The sequence below is a fragment of the Dermochelys coriacea genome, chromosome 3 (genome assembly GCF_009764565.3).
Source record: "Dermochelys coriacea isolate rDerCor1 chromosome 3, rDerCor1.pri.v4, whole genome shotgun sequence".
Taxonomy (NCBI): domain Eukaryota; kingdom Metazoa; phylum Chordata; order Testudines; family Dermochelyidae; genus Dermochelys; species Dermochelys coriacea.
Genome location: NC_050070.1, coordinates 201,247,944 through 201,275,791, shown reverse-complemented (window position 1 = coordinate 201,275,791; position 27,848 = coordinate 201,247,944). Strand labels below are relative to the sequence as shown.

Sequence of the window (27,848 nt, the reverse complement as noted above, 5' to 3'; positions counted from 1 at the left end):
GGGGTTTTTGATCACATAACTCACCGTGTTTTAATATCTTTAGAAGTTTGTTTATGGCAGAGCTAGTGCAACGTTTCCATGTTTAGGTCACACTTTATTCTTGAGGGAAATGGCTTTTTGTCCCCGCCTGCGCTTGTCATTTCATAAAACAAGGGTCCAGGGCAATTGCTGTCCTGTCCCTGAACTTGGGAGAGAGCAGAAAGTACACCCCCCTTTCCTCCATAGAAGCAGATTACCCATAAGGAGATGGGCGGGCGCCTGGAGGAGGTGGACCCATGGCACCGCCCTGTCCCAACTTCCACACTGGGAGGAAGTAGATAAGGGACGTAGTGTTGCAAGCTCTTGTGATTTTATCAAGGCATTTGCAATGCTTTTTTTTTCTTTTGAAAGCTGTTGCTCCTGCAGTAATATGATAACATGAGAATCTCAGCTTTCTCTCACTGTGATCTGTGCGTTGAAGGAAGACACCTGAAGACCTTCTCTTGCATAGAAGGGAAGACATTTCTGCGTCTAAATGTGCCTCTCACAGAAGCATAACCAGCTCCCTTGAGCTGCTTGAATTGAAGTATATATATTTCTTTACAGATATAAATACAACATTAGTACTGAACAATGCACAGAGACAACACTGATAACATCTAAAGAACAGTACATCTAGGCAGACTGGCAACAGGCAGACATGGGAATTCACAGGGCCGTGGAAACAGCTTTTAAATATTATTATTCTGTCCCTGCTTTGGGCTCAGTTCATCCTTATCCTATGTCCTCATTGCACTAGCGAGACTGCTACACAGGGGCCCAGCTCCAATGTAGGCAGAAGACAACCCCACACCATCCCTAGGGGATATTCCAGCACAGAGTGTCCCTACACCAGCTGTAGGACCTGCTCCATCGGCTCTGAACTGCTTCTGCAGCAGCTCTGGGTACAGAGGCATTCTGAGGCAGGCCACAAAACAGGGGAAAAGGCAGATTTGGGGTTAACTACTGCATCCCTGCAAAGCTTCTGGAAAGCCACTGCAATGGGGCACAAGTTAGGCAGGCGCTTGAGGTCCCTCGCTGCCTCTAAATGGGCAAGGTACCGATTGCAATCTCTGTCCCTGAGTCTGCACCAATGAAGGGATGAATCTGCCCCTTTGACTTTTCCATGGGTCAGTCTTAGTTCACAATTTCCTCACCCTAGCATCATGTTGATCTTGCCATTTAATTTTAGTTAGGTAGGATAGATCGCAAATACATTCCCCTCCAGAAACACTTTGTGGAGCTACCCAGCTGGAAGAAAGAGGGGGAAATACAGCCAGACTCTGTTCCTGCTCTCTTATTGCCACGAAAGAATCTCTGTTCAACAATGGATGAGTCCATCACCGTCTCATAGGAAGAGCTGAGATATTTTACCTTCCCAAGGAGGGTAGAATTGGGAGAACACATCACTGGGGAAATGGCCCAGGCCATAGACCTTGAGCTGGCCTTAGTAAAGCACATAAACAAATTTTGGCTAATATTATAATATTGAAGACAGTTAAAATCTCATTCTGATGGATGCTGGAGTTTCCATATTGCTGCCAAATCAGGCCCATTTCTCAAGTCTTTCCTAGCAATGGGGTGGTACTGTAAAATCAAGCCCAGTTTTTGGTAGGGCTTGGATTTGTATCCCTACATCTGGGCCTGACTTTGATTTTTGTTCTGGGACACATCCAAAAACCTGCAGAAGGAGACTAGCAGAAATCAACTGATATTGCAAGACAGCTGCTGTGTTGGACCCAAACTTCACAAGATTTTGTTACTCTATCTTGAACTGAATGCACACTGAGAATTATCAAGGGCATATTCCTTCACAAGTGTTACCCTCCTAGAACTAAACTAGAAATATTTTATCTGTTTTGGTATTAAAATGTCTTTATAATTATTGTTTGCATTGGTAGCATGCAGAGGCCCTGTCAAGGTTCCTTCTCCACTCTGAACTCTAGGGTACAGATGTAGGGACCTGCATGAAAGACCCCCGAAGCTTATTCTTACCAGCTTAGGTTAAAAACTTCCCCAAGGTACAGACTTGCCTTGTCCTTGAACCGTATGCTGCCACCCCAAAGTGTTTTAAACAAAGAACAGAGAAAGAGCCCACTTGGCGACGTCTTCCCCAAAAATGTCCCCCCAAGCCCTACACCCCCTTTCCTGGGGAAGGCTTGATAAGAATCCTCACCAATTTGTACAGGTGAGCACAGACCCAAACCCTTGGATCTTAAGAACAATGAAAAATCAATCAGGTTCTTAAAAGAAGAATTTTAATTAAAGAAAAGGTAAAAGAATCACCTCTGTAAAATCAGGATGGTAAATACCTTACAGGATAATCAGATTCAAAACATAGAGAATCCCTCTAGGCAAAACCTTAAGTTACAAAAAGACATAAAAACAGGAACATAAATTCCATCCAGCACAGTTTATTTTACCAGCCATTAAACAAAAGAAAATCTAACACATGTTCTAGCTAGATTACTTACTAGCTTAACAGTAGTTGTAAGGCTGCATTCCTGATCTGTTCCTGGCAAAAGCATCACACAGACAGACGAACCCTTTGTTCCCCCCCTCCAGATTTGAAAGTATCTTGTCCCCTCGTTGGTCATTTTCGGTCAGGTGCTGGCGAGGTTATCTTAGCTTCTTAACCTTTTACAGGTAAAAGGGTTTTGCCTCTGGAAAGGAGGGATTTTATAGCACTGAATACAGAAAGGTGGTTACCCTTCCCTTTATTTTTATGACAGGCCCCAACTGAGATTAGGGTCCTATTGTGCTAGGCACTGTACATACACATAGTAAAGGAGAGACCCTACCCTCAAGATCTTACAGTTGAAATACAAGACAGACAAAGTGTGGGATAAAGAAAGGAGCATTATCCCCATTTTAAAGATGGATAAATGAGGCACAAATGTATTAAGCAACTTGACTAAGATAAGCATTGATTCCATATCTCCTGAGTTCCAGCCCAGTGCCATCACCACAAGATCCTCCTTCCATGCAAGACCTGGCTTCCAGCTGCTTACTCTTGGTATCTGCACCACATTCATCAAGGTCCTGTGTACTCTGCAACAAACTGGAATGAAATGGCTTTAAATTCCCTGTATCCTCTGGCATGGCAGACTGGAAATTCTGTGGTAGCATCATTTTAAACTACCAATTGAGGTTTTTAATTAATTAAATATGAAAATCAATAAATCAGTCAGCACTGCAGTGGCTGAGTTGTTAATTCTAATATTAAATTCAATTTATTTTATGCTGCCCTGACCTTTTCACTTTTTGATATGCCACATATTTTTGTACTGGCAATATATAATTACTGTATAGAAAATATCAAGGGGCAAGGTATAGGTTTTGGTAGGTGAATAGGGGACAGAAGGAGCTTTTGCCACCTGTGGGAGGCAGCTTAGGTTTGTGGGGTAAGCATATTTGCTGGATATTTCTGCTAAAATAACCAACAATTAAATAGTTAACAATAACAACTTTTAAATTGTAATTGGTAGGTTTCAGAGTCAACATAATATTAAGCTGAATGGTGGCACTTCAGCCTTCTTAGAACTATTGTTTCAGTCTATCCACAGACTCAGAAGGACAACACTTAGTTCTTGTTTTCCAGGTTGCCGTTACAACCATGAGGACTAGAATCATATATATTTTTAAACGAAAGAGTAGATTTCAAAGTACAATTTGCCAACAAGGCACTGGTAAAGGGAGGACCCTACACAAAATTCTAGAGCAGAAGAATCACATAATGCCTGGGGCCATCCCTATAATAAACCTAATCTGGATCCCAACACCAGTTTCTAAGCCCATCTCTCGGGACTGTTGGCACAGCAACCTTACTAAAACCACAGACCATAATTCATACATTGTACAAGTAAGGGGCAAGAGTTGTTTTAAAATCATTTCAGTAAATCACACTGAGAACAATCAAGGACATATTCATTTACAAATGCCACTCTCCTTTGAAATATTGGATCTCTTTTGGTAATAAATCTGCCTTGAGGATCTACTTTCATTACAATAAGGGTAGAGGGAAGGTTAGAGTAACCATCTTGCTGCTTGTAAATGGAGCATATTTGATACAGACATCATTGGGGCGCAATAAATATGCCATTTTTACAATCACCTTTTGGAGTAGAGCAGCACTTCAACTTTTAATTATTAAAGAAAAGAGTTTCTAGTTCTTATGAGTATGAAACTGGTTTTCCAAATATGGACCTATGCTAAGTTGTCTGAAGAGAGATTGAAACAAGAGGGTATGGGGGCAAGAACTGCCTCTCTTATTCTTAATATGTTAGCTCTGAACCCTAAGTATGGCCCCTCAGTTGGCAACATTGTGAACTATTTCAACGCTAATCATTTTAGCAGAGGTATCCAGCTCCCCTGGAATTGTGGCTGGATTGTAGGTAGAAGACCATCACTTTTTATTCCAATCCAATCCCTGTTTGGAACAAACCCAGCCATCAGACAGGAATCACGACAGCTCTGGCTACATCTGTCCCATCCCTTCTCTTAAGATTATTCCTTTGCACATGGTACCTATCAAACGAGATCAATACCTTGTGGGAAATAAATGTCTGAGCTATAATGACAGCTTCCCTCAAAAAGTTTGTGGACAATCTGGTTCATGATTCCAGAGCACCTTTAAATTTAAAAAAAAGAAAAGGAGGACTTGTGGCACCTTAGAGACTAACACATTTATTTGAGCATAAGCTTTCGTGAGCTACAGCTCACTTCATCGGATGCATTTGGTGGAAAATACAGTGGGGAGATTTATATACACACACAGAGAATGTGAAACAATGGGTTTTATCGTACACACTGTAAGGAGAAAGAAAAGGAGTACTTGTGGCACCTTAGAGACTAACAAATTTATTAGAGCATAAGCTTTCGTGAGCTACAGCTCACTTCATCATAAATGCATCCGATGAAGTGAGCTGTAGCTCATGAAAGCTTATGCTCTAATAAATTTGTTAGTCTCTAAGGTGCCACAAGTACTCCTTTTCTTTTTGCGAATACAGACTAACACGGCTGCTACTCTGAAAACTGTAAGGAGAGTGATCACTTAAGATGAGCTATTACCAGCAGGAAGGGGGGGGGGAAGGAGGAAAACCTTTTGTGGTTTTCCACAGTTAACTGCTGGAAATGGCCCACCTTGATTATCACCACAAAAGGTTTTCCTCCTTCCCCCCTCCTTCCTGCTGGTAATAGCTCATCTTAAGTGATCACTCTCCTTACAGTGTGTATGATAAAACCCATTGTTTCACGTTCTCTGTGTGTGTATAGAAATCTCTCCACTGTATTTTCCACCGAATGCATCCCATGAAGTGAGCTGTAGCTCATGAAAGCTTATGCTCAAATAAATTTGTTAGTCTTTCAGGTGCCACAAGTCCTCCTTTTCTTTTTGGCGAATACAGACTAACACGGCTGCTACTCTGAAACCTTAAATTTCCACCCCAGCTGTGGGCCAGCCCCTGGAAAGAGGTGCCCTGAACCCAGATGTGTGTGTGCCCTGACCCCTCCCCGGGCTGTGTGTGAGAGCCTGTTTCTCCTCTCGCCGGGCAGGGCAATGCTCCCTGCAAAGGGCGGAAGGGGGTGGGTTTCTCTCTAGCGAACTGCTCGGTGCAGGGACACTGGCCAGACGGAGCAGAGCCGGGGCGGCGCAGCCACCAGGTGGGAGGCGACCACGCTGCTGCTGCTGGCCAGGCTCCCGCGGCAGGCAGCGCTGCAGCCGGCCGGCCGGGCGGGGCTCATCACCGGCTGGCGCTGTGCCCGCACCGCCTGGGCTTCACCGTCTCCGCCGGCTGCCTCTGGCCGGGCGGGAAGCCGCCTCCGGCTCCGGCCGCCTGCGGGGGCTACCGTTGGCTGTCACCTGGGAGCGGGATGTGGCCACGGCCAAGGAGTTTGCGCTGAGCAACCTGCCGGAGGCAGGTGTGAACGTCCTGCGCTCGGCCCTTACTCCGGAGGCAGCGCGTTCACACGGCACTGCCTTGCTCCGGCTCCTGGTCTCTGCCCCCGGCTGCCACCTGCCAAAGACCCTTCCCAGAGACAGCAGCCACCCAGGGCAGCCACTCATCCTCTGCACCGGGGCCAGGCTCGGGACACTGGAGTAAATCCAGAGCAGCGTTTGCTCCCGTGTCGGAGCAAGGTCTGGCCCTAGACTCAGGGCTGGAAGTTCAAGCAGGGTCAATATAGGGGCATCTGAAAGCAAAAAGAGATGATCATCAATAAACCTTCCGGTGTTGTAAACTCCTTGGGGCAGGGAGCCTGCTGCCTTTGGCTCTCGTCCAGCCCCAGGTTTGCTGGGAGGCTCCATCAGTAAAAGGTATTGATCTGGCCATCAAATATCAATGGAAACAAAATTGTAAACAACCTTCCCCTGAGGTTCCAACCTGCTCTGCTAGTTCATACCCCTTTTGTCTGGGGTAGTTCAGACCCCTGCTGTGTCCAACCATTTGGTCGAGCTGAATACGCCATGTGCTGGGTTAGGTGCTGGGGATTGAAGTTCATGAAATCTTTCTTCTGAGGTTTGACTGCTTGGGGTTTGAGCTCTGAGATCTGGGTTGGGATGAACCCAAATATCTGAACCAAAAATTCAGCGGGCACTACTGACTATCACCTATTTTTTTGAGACTTTTAGCCATAAATCAACCCAAACTGTTGTTAATTTGTCTGGTGACAGCACCCTTCATGGACCTGGGACCCCTTGTGCGAGGTGTTGTGCAAACACAGAATAAAAAGACAATCCCTTCCCCCAAAGAGTTTACAATCATGAGCTCGTCAATGAATCTTGACTAAACTTCAAGTTTGTAATGAAAAAGGAAACCCACCAAGTGTTGCTTGTCTGGGGGTTTCTTTGTGAGTATTTTGCAGAGATCTAATTATAGGTAATAATAGGGGGGAGAGCAAATTAAGAAGTACAAGCAAGAGGAAAAAAGTAGTTTCCAGAGTGATTTGAAAAGAGGTGCATAAATGCAGGAAAGCTGCAGAGAAGAAGGCTCTTGTACCAAGAATGACCAATTATTTATCAGTCTAACCTTTTGTTTTATAAAGCTAGTGCATAGCACTTGGTCAGATTTGGGATGAATATTTAAAACCAAAGGTAAAGTCTAAACCTTATTCAGTATGAATGGCTGACCTGACACCAAAGGGAGCAGAGATGTGCTCATTTGCACTCTTCATTGGACATGTTATAACTAGTAACAGAAATGAGGCAATTTCCCTGAAATTAGGGACAGCATGTAACCAGAATTGCTTTGTCAGGAGGTTTCAGAGTAGTAGCCGTGTTAGTCTGTATTCGCAAAAAGAAAAGGAGGACTTGTGGCACCTTAGAGACTAACAAATTTATTTGAGCATAAGTTTTTGTGAGTTACAGCTCACTTCATCGGATGCATTCAGTGGAAAATACAGTGGGGAGATTTATATACACAGAGAAGATGAAACAATGGGTATTACCATACACACTGTAACCAGAGTGATCACTTAAGGTGAGCTATTACCAGCAGGAAAGCGGAAGGGGGGGAACCTTTTGTAGTGATAATCAAGGTGGGCCATTTCCAACAGTTGACAAGAACTGAGAACTGAGAAACAGTGCGGGGGGGGGGGGAGATAAACATGGGGAAATAGTTTTACTTTGTGTAATGATCCATCCACTCCCAGTCTCTATTCAAGCCTAAGTTAATTGATGACATCTTCATCATCTGAACCCATGGAAAAGAAGCCCTTGAGGAATTCCACCATGATTTCAACAATTTCCATCCCACCATCAACCTCAGCCTGGACCAGTCCACACAAGAGATCCACTTCCTGGACACTATGGTGCTAATAAGCAATGATTACATAAACAACACCCTATACCGGAAACCTACTGACTGCTATTCCTACCTACATGCCTCCAGCTTTCATCCAGACCACACCGCACGATCCATTGTCTACAGCCAAGCTCAACGATAGAACCACATTTGCTCCAACCCCTCAGAGACAAACACCTACAAGATCTCTATCATGCATTCTTACAACTACAATACCCACCTGCTGAAGTGAAGAAACAGATTGACAGAGCCAGAAGAGTACCCAGAAGTCACCTACTACAGGACAGGCCCAACAAGAAAATAACAGAACGCCACTAGCCATCACCTTCAGTCCCCAACTGAAACCTCTCCAATGCATCATCAAGGATCTACAACCTATCCTGAAGGACGACCCATCACTCTCACAGATCTTGGGGGACAGGTCAGTCCTTGCTTACAGACAGCCCCCCAATCTGAAGCAAATACTCACCAGCAACCACACACCACACAACAGAACCACTAACCCAGGAACCTATCCTTGCAACAAAGCCCGTTGCCAACTGTGTCCACATATCTATTCAGGGGACACCATCATAGGGCCTAATCACATCAGTCACACCATTAGAGGCTCGTTCACCTGCACATCTATCAATGTGATATGTGCCAGCAATGCCCCTCTGCCATGTACATTGGTCAAACTGGACAGTCTCTACATAAAAGAATAAATGGACACAAATCAGACCTCAAGAATTATAACATTCAAAAACCAGTCGGAGAACACTTCAATCTCTCTGGTCACTTGATTACAGACCTAAAAGTGGCAATTCTTCAACAAAAAACCTTCAAAACCAGACTCCAACGAGAGACTGCTGAATTGGAATTAATTTGCAAACTGGATACAATTAACTTAGGCTTGAACAGAGATTGGGAGTGGATGAGCAAGCTTATGCTCAAATAAATTTGTTAGTTTCTAAGGTGCCACAAGTCCTCCTCTTCTTTTTGTCAGGAGGGCATGCTAGAGATGGAAGAGCACATGGGAAGCCTCCTTTGGTCAGCTCCCTGTCCCACCTGCTCAGCAGTAGGGTCCAATTTCCCTCTAGCCTGGGCAATGAGATCCATGCGGGAGGACACCTCTGCCTGCATAGAGCTGCTTTAATTTCAGCAGGGCTGTGTACTAACACAAGTGCACCCACAATGATTTCTCTGCAGAACTGGATGGCTGGGCACAAAGTTGGTGAGGGGATGACAGTGACCCTTAGTTTCCACATAATATATGAACTTAGGATATATTATATTGTCCAAAATAATCACAAGCAGCACAAATCCCTGTTTACCTTATCAGAACAGTGTTAAACTGCTACGAGTGAACTTATTGGACCCGAACCATGCATGTGCCACGCAAGGCAAAACTCTTTATAGACTTTAGTCTGCAAGGCGTAAACACTTCTATTAGCCATTGAAGCCAATGGAGTTGCATCAAGGATGGATTTAGCCCAATACATTTACTCAGTTCTTTGCAAAAGAAGTTAAGTGCATCTGTAATTCTGAACAAATGATTTTCATTAACACAAAAGTTATAATGAAGAATAAAGCACATGACACAACCATGGAAATGCAGGACACATTCTTGACTAGCTTGTTAGGATATGTCATGGAAAGGAACAAGAATATAGAAAGTAAACAAAAGCACAGAAGCCTCTCATTAGGTATGTGTATTTATGGGTTATCCTGACCTCAACTGATTAAGTCTTTTAGGTTCTTTCCCCAGCTTTAGAAACAACAGCTGAATCCCAAGGCCGGTGTTTATAGGCTAGACAGAGCCCAGGGACTTAAAGGAGCATCACCCTGAAACTCCTGTGCAGGGGCAATTAGCTGTACCTTATACCAAAGCAGTAGCTGGCATCTATTCAGCGAAATCTTGAATAACAAGGTTAGCTTGCCAGATTGGGGGTATTATGAAAGACTCTTACTGCAAGGCCTGATTCATGGGGGCAGCAGGGAAGGGAATTTTCCAGGGATTATGCTTGCTTGATTCAGCTCATTTACATGGAATGCCCAGATCATAATATATACATTCTCTTACACTGATCTAGACCTTTAAGGCCTGATCCAGAGATGAAGAGAGTCAGTGAAAAGACTCTTCTTGCCTTAAATGGGCTTTGGACTAGGCCCTTAATAAGACACTTATACCTATTCTGTTATATTACATTATATATAATCAGGATGTTGTATGTATTATACATCTGATGATGGCCCTTCACTTTTTTACTCAACCTCTCTGCTTGAGTGTGCCATGGAGAAAACCAGGTAAAGGTCAAGGTGAAGTGGTTTTTACAAATCCTACCAACATGTACTTTACTTCTAAATTACTAGGCAGTGTTTCTCCTATGAGTATATTAACATTAAGTACAATGGAGCCACTGGCTTAATTTAATATCTGATTTAATACAGTGAATTCCAAAGGCCTTATTGGTGGTTTGCAAAATATAGGAGCATAAATCTTTTCATTTCAAGTGGAACAAAAGCCAAGAAACTGATGTATGTGGAATTGACACGAGCAACCTTCCTGCATGGGCTTCTTCAACCAGGCAGGATGTGGTGATCCATCTCTTTAATTATAATGGGCTAGATTGTGCCCTCCCCCCTTTCATGAGTGTCCTGTGTGCAGGGGGGCTGGAACAATTTGTGTTGTGGGGGTGCTGAGAGCTATTGAACCAAACTGTAAACCTTGTATATAATGAAAACCACTTCAAACGAGAGGGTGCTGCAGCACCCCCAGTATCCCTAATTCCAGCACCTATGCCTGTGTGGGTGGAGAGAGTAAGGACTCCTGCCTCTTTTGTGAGGCCTAGATAAGGGTCTCCTAGAATTTCTTACACGGTGCGTGTGGGAGGAGGCAGTGGTTTAGAGACTGTTTCTGAGTTGCTCGCCTCCTTCCTATTTCCCTAGAGCAACTTCCCGTAAGACGGTGGGCCAGATTTGGGGGGTGATAGTATGAGGTGCTCCTTAAAGTGGTGTAACCAATTACTTTCTCTGCAATGCATCCTGGAGCTCAGAGCTTGTATGCTCTCCACGGGACAAAACCTCCCAGGTTAGCCCAATATTTCAGAAGGGTCTAACTCTGCAGCCCTTACTCACACCATTCATCTCCTTGGGACTCTTGGTGAAAGCTATGTACCTTAGTTGATTTCAGTTGGCCTCCTTGTCTGAGTAAGCACTACTCGGTGTGAGTAAGGGTTGTAGAATCAGAGCCTAAATGAATGAAACATTAAAATGAGATCCTCCTTGCCTCCCAAAAATATATACAATATTATAGATAAAATTCTACATCTCATTAGGCTAAATATTATTTAGCCACTAGATAAGTATTGCACTTTGAGTGTTGCATAGAGTTCCAGACAAAATGTAGTGCCTGTTAAATAAATCCAGATCAAGCAGGAACTCAAGCTGTCTGGAAGCCTGTTTGCTTGTGCCTGGAGATACAATAGCTTTTTATAATAAATTCCTCCTGCTTAAGAAAGACTGTGATCCTGGAATTCCTTATGCTGTGACACAGACTAGGCAGTATTATTCCAGGCATAATAATGACTTTACAGCCAAATCTTCCAAAGGGGCCACAGATTTTGGGTGCCTCAGTACAAAGACTTCAATGGGAGTTGCGGGTGCTCTGCACTGTGGAAAATAGGGCCTAAGGCGACTCATTTTTCAGTAACAAAAAAAAATTAAATTAGTGAACCATTTGTATAACAGTTTTGATACAAATTTTGATACAAATGCTGCAAATGTATTTTTTGGGAAAAGCAATTTTTTTTAAAAAAAGTCAATTTTTTCACAGATTTTTCTATTTTTGAAAAAGAAGTCCATCTTTTTTTTTTTTTTACAAAAACCCTTTTCATTCAGAAAAAAATCTGACCTGTGTAATCATGACCTATAAGTACCTACACGGGAAGAACATATCTGATAGCGGAGAGCTCTTTATCTATCAGATGAGGGTAACAAGATCCAATGGCTGGAAGTTGAAACTAGACAAATTCGAGCTAAAAACTGGAGCAAATTTTTAACAGTGAAGGTAATTAACTATTGGAGCAGTTTACGAAGGGATGTGGATTCTATATTATACCTAATCTTTAAATCAAGATCAGATATCTTTCTGAAAGATATGCTCTTGTTCAATCACATTACTCGGCTTGATGCAGAAATCCTTGGTGAAATTCTTTGGATAGTATTATGCCGAAGATCAGACTAGATTATCATAATGGTCCCTTCTGACCTTAAAATCTATGAAAACATCTTGCATTAGAATAATACCTAAGGTTTCCCGTTCTAACTGAAGAGGATAGCTGGTTTCTAGTTTTAAGTATTGTTGAAGAATTTCCTGACCCTCTTAATACTGTGAAGAATACAGTTGTATGCATGAAAGAGGTGTTGGATCTTTTCGAGTCAGTAAACATTTGTTCTTCAGACGTGATCTGGCGAATAGCTGTCTTCTGAGCCCCCTTTCATAACTGATAGGCCAATATTCTGTCATCTTTGTTCCCTTTATCATAAAAGGAGTATTTATTCACTCTTTTTCTCTAAGGAGCTGATTCAGTTTTCCTCTAGTGTTTATTACATCCCTAAATAATATTTCCTCCACTTTGGCCTTCTGCAGAACATCCATTACTATTTCTATTTCAGGTTTCAGAGTAGCAGCCGTGTTAGTCTGTATTCGCAAAAAGAAAAGCAGTACTTGTGGCACCTTAGAGACTAACAAATTTGTTAGATCATAAGCTTTCGTGAGGTACAGCTCACTTCATCGGATGCATCCAATGAAGTGAGCTGTAGCTCACGAAAGCTTATGCTCTAATAAATTTGTTAGTCTCTAAGGTGCCACAAGTACTCCTTTTCTTATTTCTATTTCAGTATCACCTAGAGACCCCAGGGCTGCATTGTGCTAGGAATATATATACATGTAGTAAGAGACAGGCTCTGCTCTCAAGGCCCTACGGTCTACATAGACAAGACAAAGAGTATCATATGAAAGCAGAAGATAGGGAATTGAGGTGCAGAGATTAAGTGATTAGCCCAAGGTCACACAGGGAATCTGTGAGAGACCAGGAAAGGCATCCAGATCTCCTGAATCCCACTCTGTTGCCTTAACCTCAAACGTTTCCTTCTTCCCAAGTTCTAACCTATGTTTTCCCTCTTTTCTAGGGTCCCTCGGTAGGCTGCAGGGCCTTTGAACATCAGTTCACTCATCAGGATTGCTTTGGCAGCTTTCCATAACAGATCATCACTACAGCACTGTGTTCCTTGTTTGCCATGTTCTCTGACATATCATTTCTCAAGTTTTTAAGGCTGTTTTCCTTATGTAACATAGTGTTATAGGGGGCCTAGTGCTACTGGACCCATGGGAAGTCATATGTCAGCAAAATCAGTACCAAATCAGATACCAAAGTACTGGTAATACCTGATTGGATTCTCTCTCTCTTCATAGATTGTTTCTCTCTGTAGAGCTATGGTCTATTCTAGACTATAAAACCAGGTGCTTCTGAAACTCGTTTTCCATGGGTATGTTGCTTTCTCTAGACATAGATTCATAGATTCATAGATACTAAGGTCAGAAGGGACCATTCTGATCATCTAGTCCGACCTCCTGCACAGTGCAGGACACAGAATCTCACCCACCCACTCTTACAAAAAACCTCACCTATGTCTGAGCTATTGAAGTCCTTAAATCATGGTTTAAAGACTTCAAGGAGCAGAGAAGCTCCCTCAAGTCACCCATGCCCCATGCTACAGAGGAAGGCGAAAAACCTCCAGGGCCTCTCCAATCTGCCCTGGAGGAAAATTCCTTCCCGACCCCAAATATGGCGATCAGCTAAACCCTGATCATATGGGCAAGATTCACCAGCCAGCTACCCAGGAAATAATTTTCTATAGTAACTCAGATCCCATCCATCTAATATCCCATCTCAGGGGATTAGTCTTATGACATCTGACGTGGAAGATGGTATAACACAGGGCGTTCATTACTGAATCACCCTCTTTAACCATTTATAACATAATGAGCAGAGCTGAACGAAAAGTAGGAAGTATGTTTCAAATGAAAAAAATAGAAATAAAAAATGATTTTTTAAGTTTTTCAGTTTTTGAAACCACACAAATACACACACAGAAATAAATAAATCGGGTTTTCTTTTCTCCCTGTCTTCCTATCTCTCCCTTTTTTTTCTTTTTCTCCTTTTTTCATTTTGTCACTGAAAGGGAGGGGGAAGGGAAAAACAGGGAAGTGGGGAAAAAATGAAAAATTTCCATTGGAAAATTAAAAAAAAAATCAGTGAAATTTTGTTTTAAAAAAAGACCCTTTTTCATCAGAAAAAGTTTCAAATGAAATTTTTCAACCAGTTCTAATAACTGTGCTTTTTTCAATGGATTCTGAATTGTCAACACACTGCAATACATATAATGAAGCAGGAATATTTACGAACAATATATTTCACAGAACCAGTAACCCAATTGGCATCTATCTTGTAACACGTTCTTTGATTTTATATTCCATAAAACCCATGGTCAAATATTCCCTTCCACAAATACAATGTCCCTTCCTGCCTGCCGACTCATGCATAAGCTGGAGAATCTAAAAAATAATCAAATCTGAAATTGCAAAAGAGAAATAAAGCTAGAGAGAGCACATTCTTTATTTTGCTTTTCACATTTTTCACCCTCTTTTCATCTTGCATTCTCATTTGCAGATTTTGAGTGCAGTCTCTTATCCAGGGAGCTGTTGAGATTGACAGACCGGGGGCTTCACTGCCCCGTAGCTTTTTCCAAGGAGTCAAGGAATTTATTAGCTTCTTACGGATGTGCCGAGAGATTTGGGTTTGTTGTAAAGAATATGCAGCTTTGCAAGGTACCACACTGCCGAGTGTGTACCCAGCTCCATAAGATTTTATATATTTTAAACCAGAGTGAATTGTATTATTTTTTTTCTCTGTTTCTACCCTCACATCAGAAAGAACATCAGGATATCTTCTTTAAATGAAAGAGACATCATTTCACGTGGCAGGGATAAGAGTTTTTCTTTGTCCTTGTGAGAGTCTACTCCCCTTTCTGGAAGCCCCACTAATCGTAAATGAGGTCTCCTAAAGTGAACCTCCAGATCCTCTACTTTATCTGTTAATCTTTGTCCTCAGAATCCGTTTTAACGACCACGGTGTTAGTGAGACTCTTCCCCCATCCTATAATTCTGTTTGCAGCTTCAGTCCTTCTGTTTCTGATAGAATCTGTACATTGCCCAATGTCTACCCTGCTTTCAGAAACTGCCATGAGCTCAAGTGAATGTGTGTGTGTGTGGGGGGGGGGGAGAGAGGAGGGACATTTCTGAGAGCTGGATAGACATTGGATGAGACCCTGACCAAGCACTGCCTTGAGATCTGGAAACACAAAATCTAGTGAAACCACTCTTGTGGCTTTGCATAGGCAGCTCCAAAAGAGGAGAGTCTGAGCAAGGAGACCCTGGAGCCTGCTCCACAGGGGTGGTCTGGGGAGAGGCGTGATAATATCCATTAGGTCTATGAACGATTCAGCTCCCCTCACCAGGAACCTTGCTGGTGTGGTTGCAGCAGGCTGTGGTCCCTGCTGCAGTCTTGTAGCCATAGATAACTGAGCAGATGCCAGCACCCTGTGTCAGGATTAAGAAGAAAATTCCATTACCCACTCCAGCCCCTACAAATACTCCATTTTCACTGATTCTGTGCAGGGCATGTGAAACCGACCATTTGTATCAAATGCTGCCTTCAGATAATGATGTGCAAGACCCCTGGCGGAGCTAACAGTAAGCGAAGCTGATGAAGCTGGGAGAGACTTAGGACAAGTCTACACTACAAAATTAAGTCTACCTATGGGTATGTCTACACTACCCACCAGATTGGCGGGCAGCGATCGATCCAGCGGAGATCGATTTATTGCATCTAGTCTAGCAAGTCTTGCAAGAGGTGCAAGTGGAGTCGACGGGGGAGTGGCAGCAGTCGACTCACCATGATGAAGACACCACGGTAAGTTGATCTAAGTATGTCGACTTCAGCTACGTTATGCACGTAGCTGAAGTTGCGTAACTTAGATCAATCCCCCCTCCAGTGTAGACCAGGGCTAAGTTATGTTGACGTACAGCCACTGCAGTAATTAAATCACTTTTGCATGTCCACACTGCACTCCTTGTGCTGGCGGTGCATGTCCTCATCAGGAATGCTTGTACAGACTGTACTGTCAGTCTGGGGCATTGCAGGATGGCATCTGAAAGGATCAACAGTTGATATAAGCAACGCAGGGTCTACACTGACCTAACTACATCGACCTAAGTGCTACGCCTCTTGCAGTGGTGGTGTTGTTAAGTCGGTGTAGTGGGTAAGTTACATCGGTTGGAGCCACATTTTTGCGTAGATGCTTGTAGTTAGGTCAACATTACATTGACCTAACTCAGCTATTGAGTCCAGTATAGACCTCCCTATGTGATTATTAACCACTGCACAGATATTACAGGGCTGGTCAGCCTGGAAATACCTGCAACAATTATTTGAGGACAGGATCTGGAGTAAAGTTTTCAAAAATGACTAAATAACTTTGGCTCAGTCCCATCTTTTAAAGTGATTTAGGAGTCTAAGTCCATTGACTTACAATGGGTGTGGGCTCCTAAATACCAAATTGCTTTTTAAAATAGGATTTACACTCCTAAGTTACTTAGACACTTTTGAAAATGTTACCATTTGGTCTTTAGTCTGCTTAATACTGTTTTCACAAAGGTGCTCCAAGTTACACAGCAGGATTAATGTAGTTAAAATACCTTGGTGTGCTGTTTTGGCAGCAGAAAATGGCTTCCCAGATCATGTTATTCATAAATAACTTAAGGAGACAATATAGTGAATGATTATTAAATAGCATTCAACCGGCTGATATGGTCCAGATAATGGCCTCAATTATGTTCCTTAATTAAGCAAAATGTGTATATGCTTATGAATACAAACCTAAAATATAACGTAGCCAAGGACTTATTTCAGATTGATCTCATTGTGGTGTTCAGTGATATATAAACTGCTTGCAAGAGCTCTGCTTTATTCTATGTCAGTTCCAACTGGGTGGGCTTCAGAGTGCCCTGCCCAGCCTCTGTCTGGGAAGCTAAGTCCTCAAAGGCACAGACCAATACCACACTCATCCTATGAACATTGTTGAAGGCTCTGAGGGTGTTGTGTCCAGTTTGTCTGGTGGTTAAATATGTTACAGTCAGGAGACAATTTTTCCCCCTTCAGGTTTTTGGGGACTGGTAAACAATGCTGGAATATCGACATTCAGTGAGACAGGGTGGCTGCCTATGAAATATGAAAAATTTGTGGATGTGAATCTCCTTGGGTGTATAAGGTCAACGTTGGCATTTCTTCCCCTTCTAAGGAAATACAAGGGTAATCCTAATCCAATGTCATCTACAGTTGTAGAATAATTAGTTTACTATAGTTAACTGAAACAAAACCAGTATGTTGTCCAACTTCCTGAAGTGTTACCTGAGAGGACAACACTATCCTGACAAGAGGGCAAGGATGTATAGGATGAAAAAAGTAGTTAGTTTTAATTTATGAGGAATTAATGACATCAATATCTGTCATTGGAAACAGAGGGAAATACTTAAAGCTAGTTGTTAGCAGCCTTCCTTCGAGTGCAAGAGGCTGTCAGCATTGGCACTGGGATACATGCAGCATGGGCAAGGACTTGTTCCGGTATTTAGATCATGCTATTTTATTGTTCATTGCTTCTGGGAGGAAAGATAATCTTTTGGAGAAGGACTCAGGAGATCTGAATTCAATTTTGGCTCTGCCACAGGTTCTCTGAGTTCTAGGGCTGGTCACTTAATCTTTCTGTGTCTCGGTTGTCCCCATTGAACAGATTGGGGATAATAATATTTCCTTTCTTCCACCTTTTGTCTGTCTTGCATTAAGCTCTTCGAGGCAGGGATTGTCTCCTACAACGTGTGTGTACAAGGCCTCACACAATGAGGTCTCGATTGTGGTCTGGAGGTGCTACTGTAACACAAATAATAGAAAGGACCCTGTGATCCAGAAATGGATGTTTTTATCCTACTATTTATCCCTTAGTCACAAATACACCGCTCTTCAGCCTCCTAGTAACACTGCTTTTTCAATACGTGGGAAAAAATGTAATGAAACCTTAACACACTGTAAAACGAATGGCCAGGTTATGTTAATATCACAAGAGCACAGCCCTGCTTCTGCCTGTTTAGAAGCTATGGAAGTGCTACACTGCTAACTTGTGGGATGCAGTCACTCTCCTTCTATGATATGTCGCTGCTAACACTCTATCACCCAGACCAGCAAAGACTTTTATGCATATGCTTAACTTTAGGCACTGTATGGCGATCCATTGACGTTATTCCTGAAACACTGCCACGATTGTAACAATTTATATTTTGTCTGAGCCCAGCACCCTCTCATTCTGGCCAATGGAGATAGGTCCTGTGCAAGGGAAGAGCTGAGTGATCCCAGAGTGGCCAGGCTGCCTTGAGGTTCCTGGGCCATTGTGTCTTCCTGGCACAGTACTTATTACAATAGCACCTAGATACCACAACCAAGATCAGAGCCCCATTGTTTTGGGTGCTGTACTTACATACACATACTCTGGGCTGGTCTACACTAAGGGGGGAGATTGATCTAAGTTATGCATCTTCAGCTACGTGAATAACATAGCTGAAGTTGATGTACTTAGATCTACTTACCACGGTGTCTTCACTGCGGTGTGTCAACGGCAGACGCTCTTCTGTCGATTCCCCTTCCGCTTCTCATTGAGGTGGAGTACCGGAGTCAACACTAGAGTGATCAGTGGTCGATTTATCGCATCTATACTAGACACAATAAATCGACCCCTGCGGGAATCGATCGCTGCCCATCGATCCGGCTGATAGTGTAGACATGCCTTAAGATGCGATGCAAGCCCTGAGCTTGCATTCTAAATTCTAAATAGGCAAGGCAGGGAAAAGGAAGTACTTGATCCCCATATGACAGGGGAGCTCTGAAGCAGAGACATAAGTGGCTTGCCAAGGTCACACGGTGACTCTGACACAGGAGTTGAACCCAAATCTCGAGTCCTTAACCACAAGACCATCCTGCCTCTCAGTACCTGAGGTATCATTTTACATGTAAACATTTCTAGTTCTATGGTATAATTATTTGTTGGAGCTGTAGGAGTAAATTGTTCAGCTGGGTTGGAGCAAAATTCCTTGTTCTGGATAACTTTGAACTTTAGTAGACTGGTACATTTGACAAAAATCATAAAATGATTATAACAATGGCACAAGCCATGGAAATCACCACCAAAGGGAATGAGAAGACACACATTTGTGGAAATCACATTACCTTTCCAGGGCTAACCTTCTTTGAAGTCAATGGAGTTGCACTGGTATAAAACTGGTGTTACAGTGAAATCAGCCCCATCATGATGAATAATTAGACACTGTCTCTCTCCCCTACTACAATCCTCCTTTTAGATGCACAATCCCTTCATTTTTATTTCTTTTAATTACCCACTGATTTTAGGGGTTGCTTTGCTGCAATCTCTTTCCTCCTCTCTGTGGAGTGGTTATACAATTCCTGGTCTTCCACAGTTTCCAAGGAGGACCAGGATATATTTCACCAAGGAGCTTAATAAATGTAGGAATTTCGTGATCAGGGAATTCTCTAGTTGCTGGTTAAAGCATGGCTCTTTGCGTTTATGGCCTTACGCTACACACTTTATATCTGAACTTACTGGCTCAGAACTGGCAGGATGCAAGTTGTGACTATATTACACTTAGTCTGATTCAGCACCTGCAAATAACCAAGAAATGAGGCTTTTGGAGGAAGCTTGGTTTTTTGAGCTACAGAGCTGAACATACTATAGTAAGCTTATGATGGGAATGCACATCTTAGCCTCACTGCACAGTAAGCAGTTATGAGGGAAAGATTATGAGGGAAAACAAGGAATTTAAATACTAAGTTATTTGACATTTGAACAATGTTTTCCCCCCTCCAGGACGTATGGTCTTTATGTCTAGTATTACTGCATATTTTACTTTGGGGAATGGCATTTACTCTATGACCAAGGCAGCCATAGAAAAATTTTGTGATGCCTTAAGACTGGAAATGAAGAAGTTTGGAGTGCTGGTAAGATACTTATTCAGCTTTTTTTCACTCACAAAGCTGTTTATCTATTTCAGGAGTAACCATTAATTTTGCATGAAGAAAAGATGTATTCTATAGTTTTATAGCATCTTTCCTCCTGAAACTCTACACACGTCACTGACCTGCCATTATTTCTGGGGTGGAGGGGAGCAAGCAGCTTACGCAGAGAATATTGCATATTGATGAGGGGAAAGGGAAATTTTGACCAAGCAGACTCTTACTCTTGTGAAAAGTCATATTTAAAAGCCCCTCTCGATAAACGGCATATATTAATACTGGAAAGATGAATAGCTGAGTCAACCCTGGGATGCCAGCCTCTGGTTCCAGGATGTCTAAGATGCAGATCCTTCTAGGATCTATGTTGGTTTCTAGGTATGTGATTCTCAGCAGGCTGTGTGGCCTAGTGGATACGGTACTGGCTTGGGAGTTGGATGCTCTGGCTGCTATTCCCAGCAATGTGGGACTTTGGGAAGACATTTCCCTTGTGTTTCCCCTCCCATTCTTTGTCTGCCTCATCTGTTTACACTGTAACTTCTCTGGGGCAGAAACTGTCTCTCTCCATGAGTTTATACAGTGCCTGTCAAGAAGAAGAAGTTGTAACAACATACTGTAACTAAAATGTCCCTTCAGTGGGGCAGTTAATTGGGGATGATGAGGACTTCAAAAGTGAGCGGTGTGGGACAAAAAGGGAGCGGGACCAGGTTGCCCAGGGAGTACATTGACCTGGTGTCTCTCACTCACAGAGCTCCTCTGGAGTTTCCAGGAGGAGGTAAAGGTTCATTCCTCTGGTAGAAAACTTGAGACATCCCTCCCCACTAGATTGCCAGGGTTGCGCTGATGGTGACTGGTGAAATATACACCCCCTGAACCAGGGCTCCTTTGCCAATGGAACACTAATGACCAAACCTAAAGCTTCGATCACTGAACAGCTCATCTAGCTTTTCCTTTGAATTGTTCCTCCATTTAAATCCTCATTTAGCGCTCCCTAAATGGTCCCCCGAAGAAATTACTACAGCATAGACTAATTGTATGCACCGCTCACAGCAGTTTGGATGTGGAAAAGCTGTAGCTGTGTTTCAACAGCCGCCCCCTTTTGGAAAACAATATACAATCACTTGCATCGTATACTTTGAAATACCTATGGAATGATGAGGATTTGAACTGCTTAGCTAAGGATAATCTTGAGTGCATGGAAGCGCTTAGTTTAAGAGTTTAGCTTTTCCAGTTTGCTTGAACTTTAATGTTCAAAAATATATTTCTCTACTAATTTCCTTTGCGAATAAATATGGTGGCGGTATTTATGAGGATTACTTTTTTATCCACTCACTTTTATATCCACTCACTTAGCTAGTCCTCCTTGTCCCCTTCACCACTGCACAGCCCGCCTAAAGACTGGCAGGATGCATCGCCTTGAGAGTCTCTCCCTCTTTTCTGGAGCCACTCTCCCAAAAGGGGGCAGGGAGCAGATGGAGCCATGGCTCTACGTAAGAACAGCCATACTGGGTCAAACCAAAGGTCCATCTAGCCCAGTATCCTGATTTCCAACAGTGGCCAATGCCAGGTGCCCCAGAGGGAATAAACAGAACAGGTAATAATCAAGTGATCCATCCCTGTCGCTCATTCCCAGCTTCTGACAAACAGAAACTAGGGACACCATTCCTACCCATCCCAGCTAATAGCCTCCCTGAATTTATCTAGTTCTTTTTTGAACCCTCTTATAGTCTTGGCCTACACAACATCCTCTGGCAAGGAGTTCCACAGGTTGACTGTGTGTTGTGTGAAGAAATACTTCCTTTTATTTGTTTTAAACCTGCTGCCTACCCCCTCTATACATTGGCCAGCCAAACTGACTGCCCACCCAGTGCACAGTATGTTGCACCCATTAAAGGGATACAGCAGTTTGTGCTCTCTATAGCTAGGCAGGCCATTCATCCAGTAAATGGTCCTGCTTTTCTAAGGTTTGTCCCCTGTCCAGTACTGAGACAAAACCAGATATGGTTTTGTCTGGGGGACGCCATTTTGAAGAGTGCGCTGCCCTGCCCCTGCCAGCGTTACCTCATATACATCGTGTGTGAGGTCCAGTGCTCCTTGCCTTGCACTGGGTCTGTGTTGCCACTTACAAAAGGCTGTGGCTAAATGTCTATGTTGTAATTAAAAACTCAGAGCTGGCCTGTGCCAGCTGAGCTGGACCTGTAGGGCCAGGACTAAGGGGCTGTTTAAATGCAGTGTAGATGTTCAGGTTGCCTCCCACCTCTGCAGGGTTCTCGAGCCCATGCTCCATCCCGAGCCTGAACATTTACAGCTCCTTAGCCCAAACCCCTTAGCCCAAATCTGCTGGCAAAGGCCAGCTGCAGGTTTTTAATTACCGGGTAGACAAACCCATAGTGTCACTGTTATGTGACTTAGGTAGTTTTAACAAATATGCTGTTAAGCACTTAACAGTAGTCAGCTATTCCAAGTCAGATGTGCCTGCTGTAGTGTGAAACATGCCCTAACATTCCACGGCAATCTCTGGGAAGCTAACAGGACAGCAGCACAAAGGCAAGCAAGGACAATGGAGACTCAGCAGCAAAGGATTTGGAACCTTTGGATGTAAACCTAAACATACAGAAATCAGAGGGAGTTTTGCTACAGACTCCAGTGTGAAAAGGAACATAATCTTTGTCCCTATATACTTGGAAATTAAAGTCCACTACCTGTTCCTTAGAACTGCTAGGAAAACAGAATTTCCATCCCATGAAAAATTCCAACATTTCATAATTTTCATTTATCTCGCAATGGGACAAAAAATTGAAATTTCTGAATTTTCCATGTAACTGAAATTCAAAACCATTTCATTTTGGATACATTGAAATGGCCTTATCACAATGTTTCATTTAAATAATGTCAAAACATTGTGTCCTGATAATGTTTCACTGATGTAAAAAATAAAAAAAAGTTATATACATATAAATATGAAATCCACTGTACAATACATAAAATATATAAACAGGAATTAAAATTTAAGGAAGTTTAAAAAATTAAGTCAAAGTGAAGGGAAACAAGACAGTTGAAATGAAACAAAGTCAAAATGATATACTCCATTTTGATTGTAATCAACATTCCCACGAAACATTTGATTTTGCAGAAGCCACATTTTCCAGCAGAACTATTCTGTTAAAAAAAAACAACCCAATTTTGACCAGCTCTACTGCTCCTATTATTTCACTGAATTCAGAGCAGCTGATTATATTCTAATAGGTTTCAGAGTAGCAGCCGGGTTAATCTGTATTAGCAAAAAGAACAGTTCTAATAGTTATTTCCTAATTTTCTTTTCCTTTTAGGTTTGTGTTATTCAGCCGGGAAATTACATATGTTCAACTAATATTCAGCCACCAGTCAATGCACAGCAGATCTGGAATGAACTTAGTGAGGAGGAAAAGGCAGTCTACAATAAAGAATATGTGCAAGAACATTCAGACTTTTTCAACAGCATGCTTAATGAAGAGTACACCACAGGCCATGAAGTTGTAGATGCCATAGTGGATGCTTTAATATCACTTGCACCCAAGGCATGTTATATGGTTGCGAAGCTAAAGGAGAAACTGTTGGTCTTTATATGCACAGGTTTCCCAACAGCTGTGATGGATTCAATTCTGTCCTTTGCACTGAGTAAAGTGAAACTCACATAGCCCTATGAAGAGAATACTGACTCCTCTTTCTGTTCTATTATTCATGTTGGACAACTTTTGTAAGCAAAGGATTTACAGCTTGGTCTAAAGCCTGTTGAAGTCAGTGGACAGACTCCCATTGACTGGTCTGAGCTTTGGATCAGACTCTTATACAGGACTGTAACTTTTGCATGCCGAAATGCATCTGGAGTTGAATGTAAAATAATTCACTTGCTGTACTCTGGCATTGCTCCACTTGTTGTAAGGATTAGCTCACATGAGGCTGTATTCCTTGCCTGTTGAATCCAATGCATTTTATTTTTCTATCGAATCTTTCAGATGAAAGTACCACAAAATGCTTCCACGTCAGTTACAAGTAGAGTATACCCTACAGTAGCATTGATAGATACAATCAGGCAGGGACGAAGAATGTAATAGTTTTGAGAGCCTGAAAAAGTATTTTATTGTTTTGTAAGAGGCAGAGCTAGGAGTGTTAGGCTGGAAGTGAGAAATGGGCATTGAAGTAGTTTTGAATGGAGTCATGAGGGTGCAGAGAGCTAGGGAGCCTTAAATGAATTATGAAAGCACAGGTCCTTACCAATGGAAACAATAGCTATCACTGTGAAGTATTTTAAGCTCACTGATATTTTGCTTAAATCTGTAACATCAAAGCAAATATGTCATATGCTTTGTAAAATAAATAAGTAGCACATTCCACTTACAAATGAATGTTCATTCCTAACACGATTTATTGCCTGTCTCTAATGTCCAGATTAACCAATACATTAAGCCAAAGTGCAGTCAGAGAACTAAACACAAAAGATGGCAAGCAGTTAGCACGGCACAATCAGCAGCTAGTAGTTGAGGGAAGTCTGCATATATAGCTTGTGGCTCAGTTTGATGTTTCAGAGGTGCCATTTCTTTCTGTCAATATAGGAATTAATTAAGGGTCTGATGAAAAGTCTATTGAAATCAATGGAAAAAGTCACATTGATTTCAATGGGAGTTGGGTCAGAGCCTAAATGCTTTTGGATGTATATGAATTTAGTGCTCATGAAACATGCTAAATTAACACATGTGAAGCTGCTGCCCCATCAATCTGCCTCCATCCATACTGGAGATTACTCCAATCAGTGTTTTCCCCAGGAATTAAAATTAGAGGAGGTGTTCGAATCTACCAGGGGGTGAAGGCCAAGGAGTGAGACCATACGGGTGAAGGTGGGCTGCATGGCACCATAGTAAAAACTGAAAAATGTTTCACGACCATGTTATTAGATTTAACTCATGTTTTAAAAATCATCACACAAATTAAAGTTGGCTACTCAAGCCTTCTATGAAACACTACATTTACATCCTTCTTGGTTTCTTGTTGTAATTTTGCACAACTCTGTTAATGAGCTTCTCAAATGCAGTGTGCTCATCTTTGATGGCTTCTTGTGGGTCCGGCATTTCCAGTCCTTCAACTGATATGTTCATTCATATGATCAGGCAGAAGGCGACTTTTTTCAGATGCAAAATGCTATCAGTGATGAAAAAGAACAGTCAGCTGTACCTGTTGGGACTGGGGGTAGCAACAGATGAATTCCTACTTCTTTCATCTCAGGAAACAGAGCACAAAGATCAGGTCAAGCCACTAGTGATGATAAAAAAGAAGTTGAAGTCAAATCTTTATTCATTTGTTCTATGACATTCCACTCTGTGTTCAAATTCTCCATTCTGTCCTGACCCATTAATGGTAGTGCTTCACTCCATTCACCTGTCAGGGTTTTATAAGACGGGCATCTTTAAAAGCTATGTAGAGATTGAGTAGAACCCAGAAGTTGCTGTTGTAGATTTGTAAGGATCAAGTTTGTTCAGTTGGCTTAACAAAAACTTCTTGTCCTCTTCACTTAAGGATTCAGTATAAATGCCTTCATTGGTCAACATCTGGATTGAAGTCTTTGCTTCTTCCAGTATATTTTCAATGGTTATCTCTCTGATTGATCCAAGTGTAGCTTCTATTGCTGGACAAAGATCGACTATTATTGTAGCAGATGCCTGGATGGCATTGTTTAATGACCCAAGTGGTTTCAACAGTAGACTTACAAAAGAGAGAATGGCAATTGTCTTCTCTGAATGTCTAAGCAAAAGTAGTCCACCAGCCTCACCACTTAGATCCATCCCCTCTTGGTAGATACTTTCCAAAGCCAGTAATAACAGCTGCAGTAATTTTAAGACAATACCAAGAATTGATCAGGAGAAAGCCAGCGGGTTTTCCCAGGTTGGACTAATTTGAACTTCAGTTCCAGAGCCTCTTCTATTTTTTTCCAAGATGTTCAGTCTTTTTGGACTCTTGTTCAAAAAAAAAGAGTATAATGAAGACATTAAACATATGGCTTTTTTAATGTCTTTTGAAGGTTCTGCAGCTTGTACTAGTGCTAGTTGGAGTAGATGGCCTCTGCAGTATGTATAGGAGAGATTAGGGTTACACTTTTCTCTGAGCAAAGCTTGCACTTCATCATGTCTTCTAGAGAAGTTTGCAGCTCCATCAAATGCACAAGCAGCCATCTGTTTGGGGTCCAATTTAAAAGCATTTAACTCTTCTAAAATGTGGATTATCAATGATTCAGCTGATGTGTCTTCTATAACCTGAACATCTAAAAATGCATCTACTGGCCTTCCACTGACATCAAGAATAACGTATGCAATGATTTAATACTTGATTCCCATTTGCATCGGTGCATTCATGAGCCATGTACACAAGTCTTTGTTCATACTTTTCAAACCTATTATGCTTTTTCAGGTACAAGTGTTTTACCATATATATGCTTTTAAAGTGTGTGTTAATGTTCCAATTTCAATTCAAATTTCCAACCAACTACATGGAATTTTTTCCAACTAGAAAATTTTTAAAACAACTAGATCTAATTGGAAAATGACTAAATTGGTAATACTGCATGTAACTAGTTGACCAATGGAGGGGTGGACGGGAGAGTTCAGGGGTGATGGTGTAGGGAAATCCCTGGTTCCAGGGGAACTGATTTGTTTCAGTTGTGTTGGTGATCTCTGTGACATGGATTCTTCCCCTTTTTGAATTGGACTGAGCATTCAACAGCTCATTCCAGATCTGTCACTGAGGATCCTAGATGGTCATGAATTTTTTTCACAGCAGACCTGAGACTGATTTGAACCAGTGGCCATTGGCTAATTTTGTTACAACAGAGAACTGTTAGGGGAGGGACTGCACAGCACAGGGGTATGTTTTTGTAAGAGTTATTAACAAATGAATACAAAGAGAAATAACCATGTAAGAAGAAGAGTATTTAATCTGAGAAAACGGGTGCACATTTCAAGCTCTGCTTCAAACATGTTGCTGTAATCCTGCCTTCCTACTGCAGGTATGTTCTCTGAAATAATCATTACTCAAGGGAACAGCAATATTCCTTTAGAAGGAGTTATACTAGTACCAAGTAAGTCATTGAGCACATGTTCGGTAACTTTACGATCTGAACCAGGGGCAGTGCATAGCCCAGGAGAAAATCAAGGAATGCACTGGAACTGTCAGTGTTATAGTTCCTCTCCTGAGGACCCCTTGCTTTGCAGGGGAACAGCAAGTTACTTCATCCCTTGTAGTAAAGCAGTTTACTCCCCCTCATGCTTGACTAGCCACACTGGCTACCAAGTAGGGAAGGTCAAACCAGAGCTCTTCTCATCCTGTGGCTCTCTCCACCCATTGCCTTCTGCCACCCACCTGAGGTGGGATTATCGGATATGTAGCCCTTGTTCTCCTATCTAGCCCCACCAGAGAAAGGCTGAGCAGATGAACAAGGCTGGGGCTTCCGGTAGATTTAGCATCCCTCCTTCCCCACAAAGCCAAGTCGCTTTAATTTGGGAATTGCAGCCATCTTTCCTTACATTAGAAAATCTGGTTCATCTCTACATTCTTCACATAGGGTAGACAAACTGTGTGCATGGCTCACGTAGGGTTAGCGTTTGATACACTCACAGTGAGGTAGCACTTTACTTCTAAAGTAGATCCTTTTAAATCAATGGGACCGCTTGAGGAGAAAGGGACAACACAATGTCAGTAAGGGTTTCACAATCCAGCACATGGTACACATGGTCGTTCTGCTCCTTCCATCTCAAGGATGATGTTGCTTTTCCATTACATGCTGTTTTACTTTCCGTTTACAGGTTACATTTCCAAGAGGTTTAGCAATAAT

General features: G+C 42.3%; 1 protein-coding gene across 1 annotated transcript; it reads left to right on the top strand.

The window, feature by feature from the left end:
* Nucleotides 1-1,066: 1,066 nt before the first annotated feature.
* LOC119853005 (D-beta-hydroxybutyrate dehydrogenase, mitochondrial-like) lies at nucleotides 1,067-24,495 on the top strand. The gene is given in 7 exon segments (XM_038395227.2): nucleotides 1,067-1,075; nucleotides 5,618-5,765; nucleotides 5,768-5,827; nucleotides 5,830-5,937; nucleotides 17,081-17,230; nucleotides 19,848-19,978; nucleotides 23,320-24,495. Coding segments are annotated over 7 exon segments (954 nt in total). The 3' UTR covers nucleotides 23,668-24,495.
* Nucleotides 24,496-27,848: the final 3,353 nt, after the last annotated feature.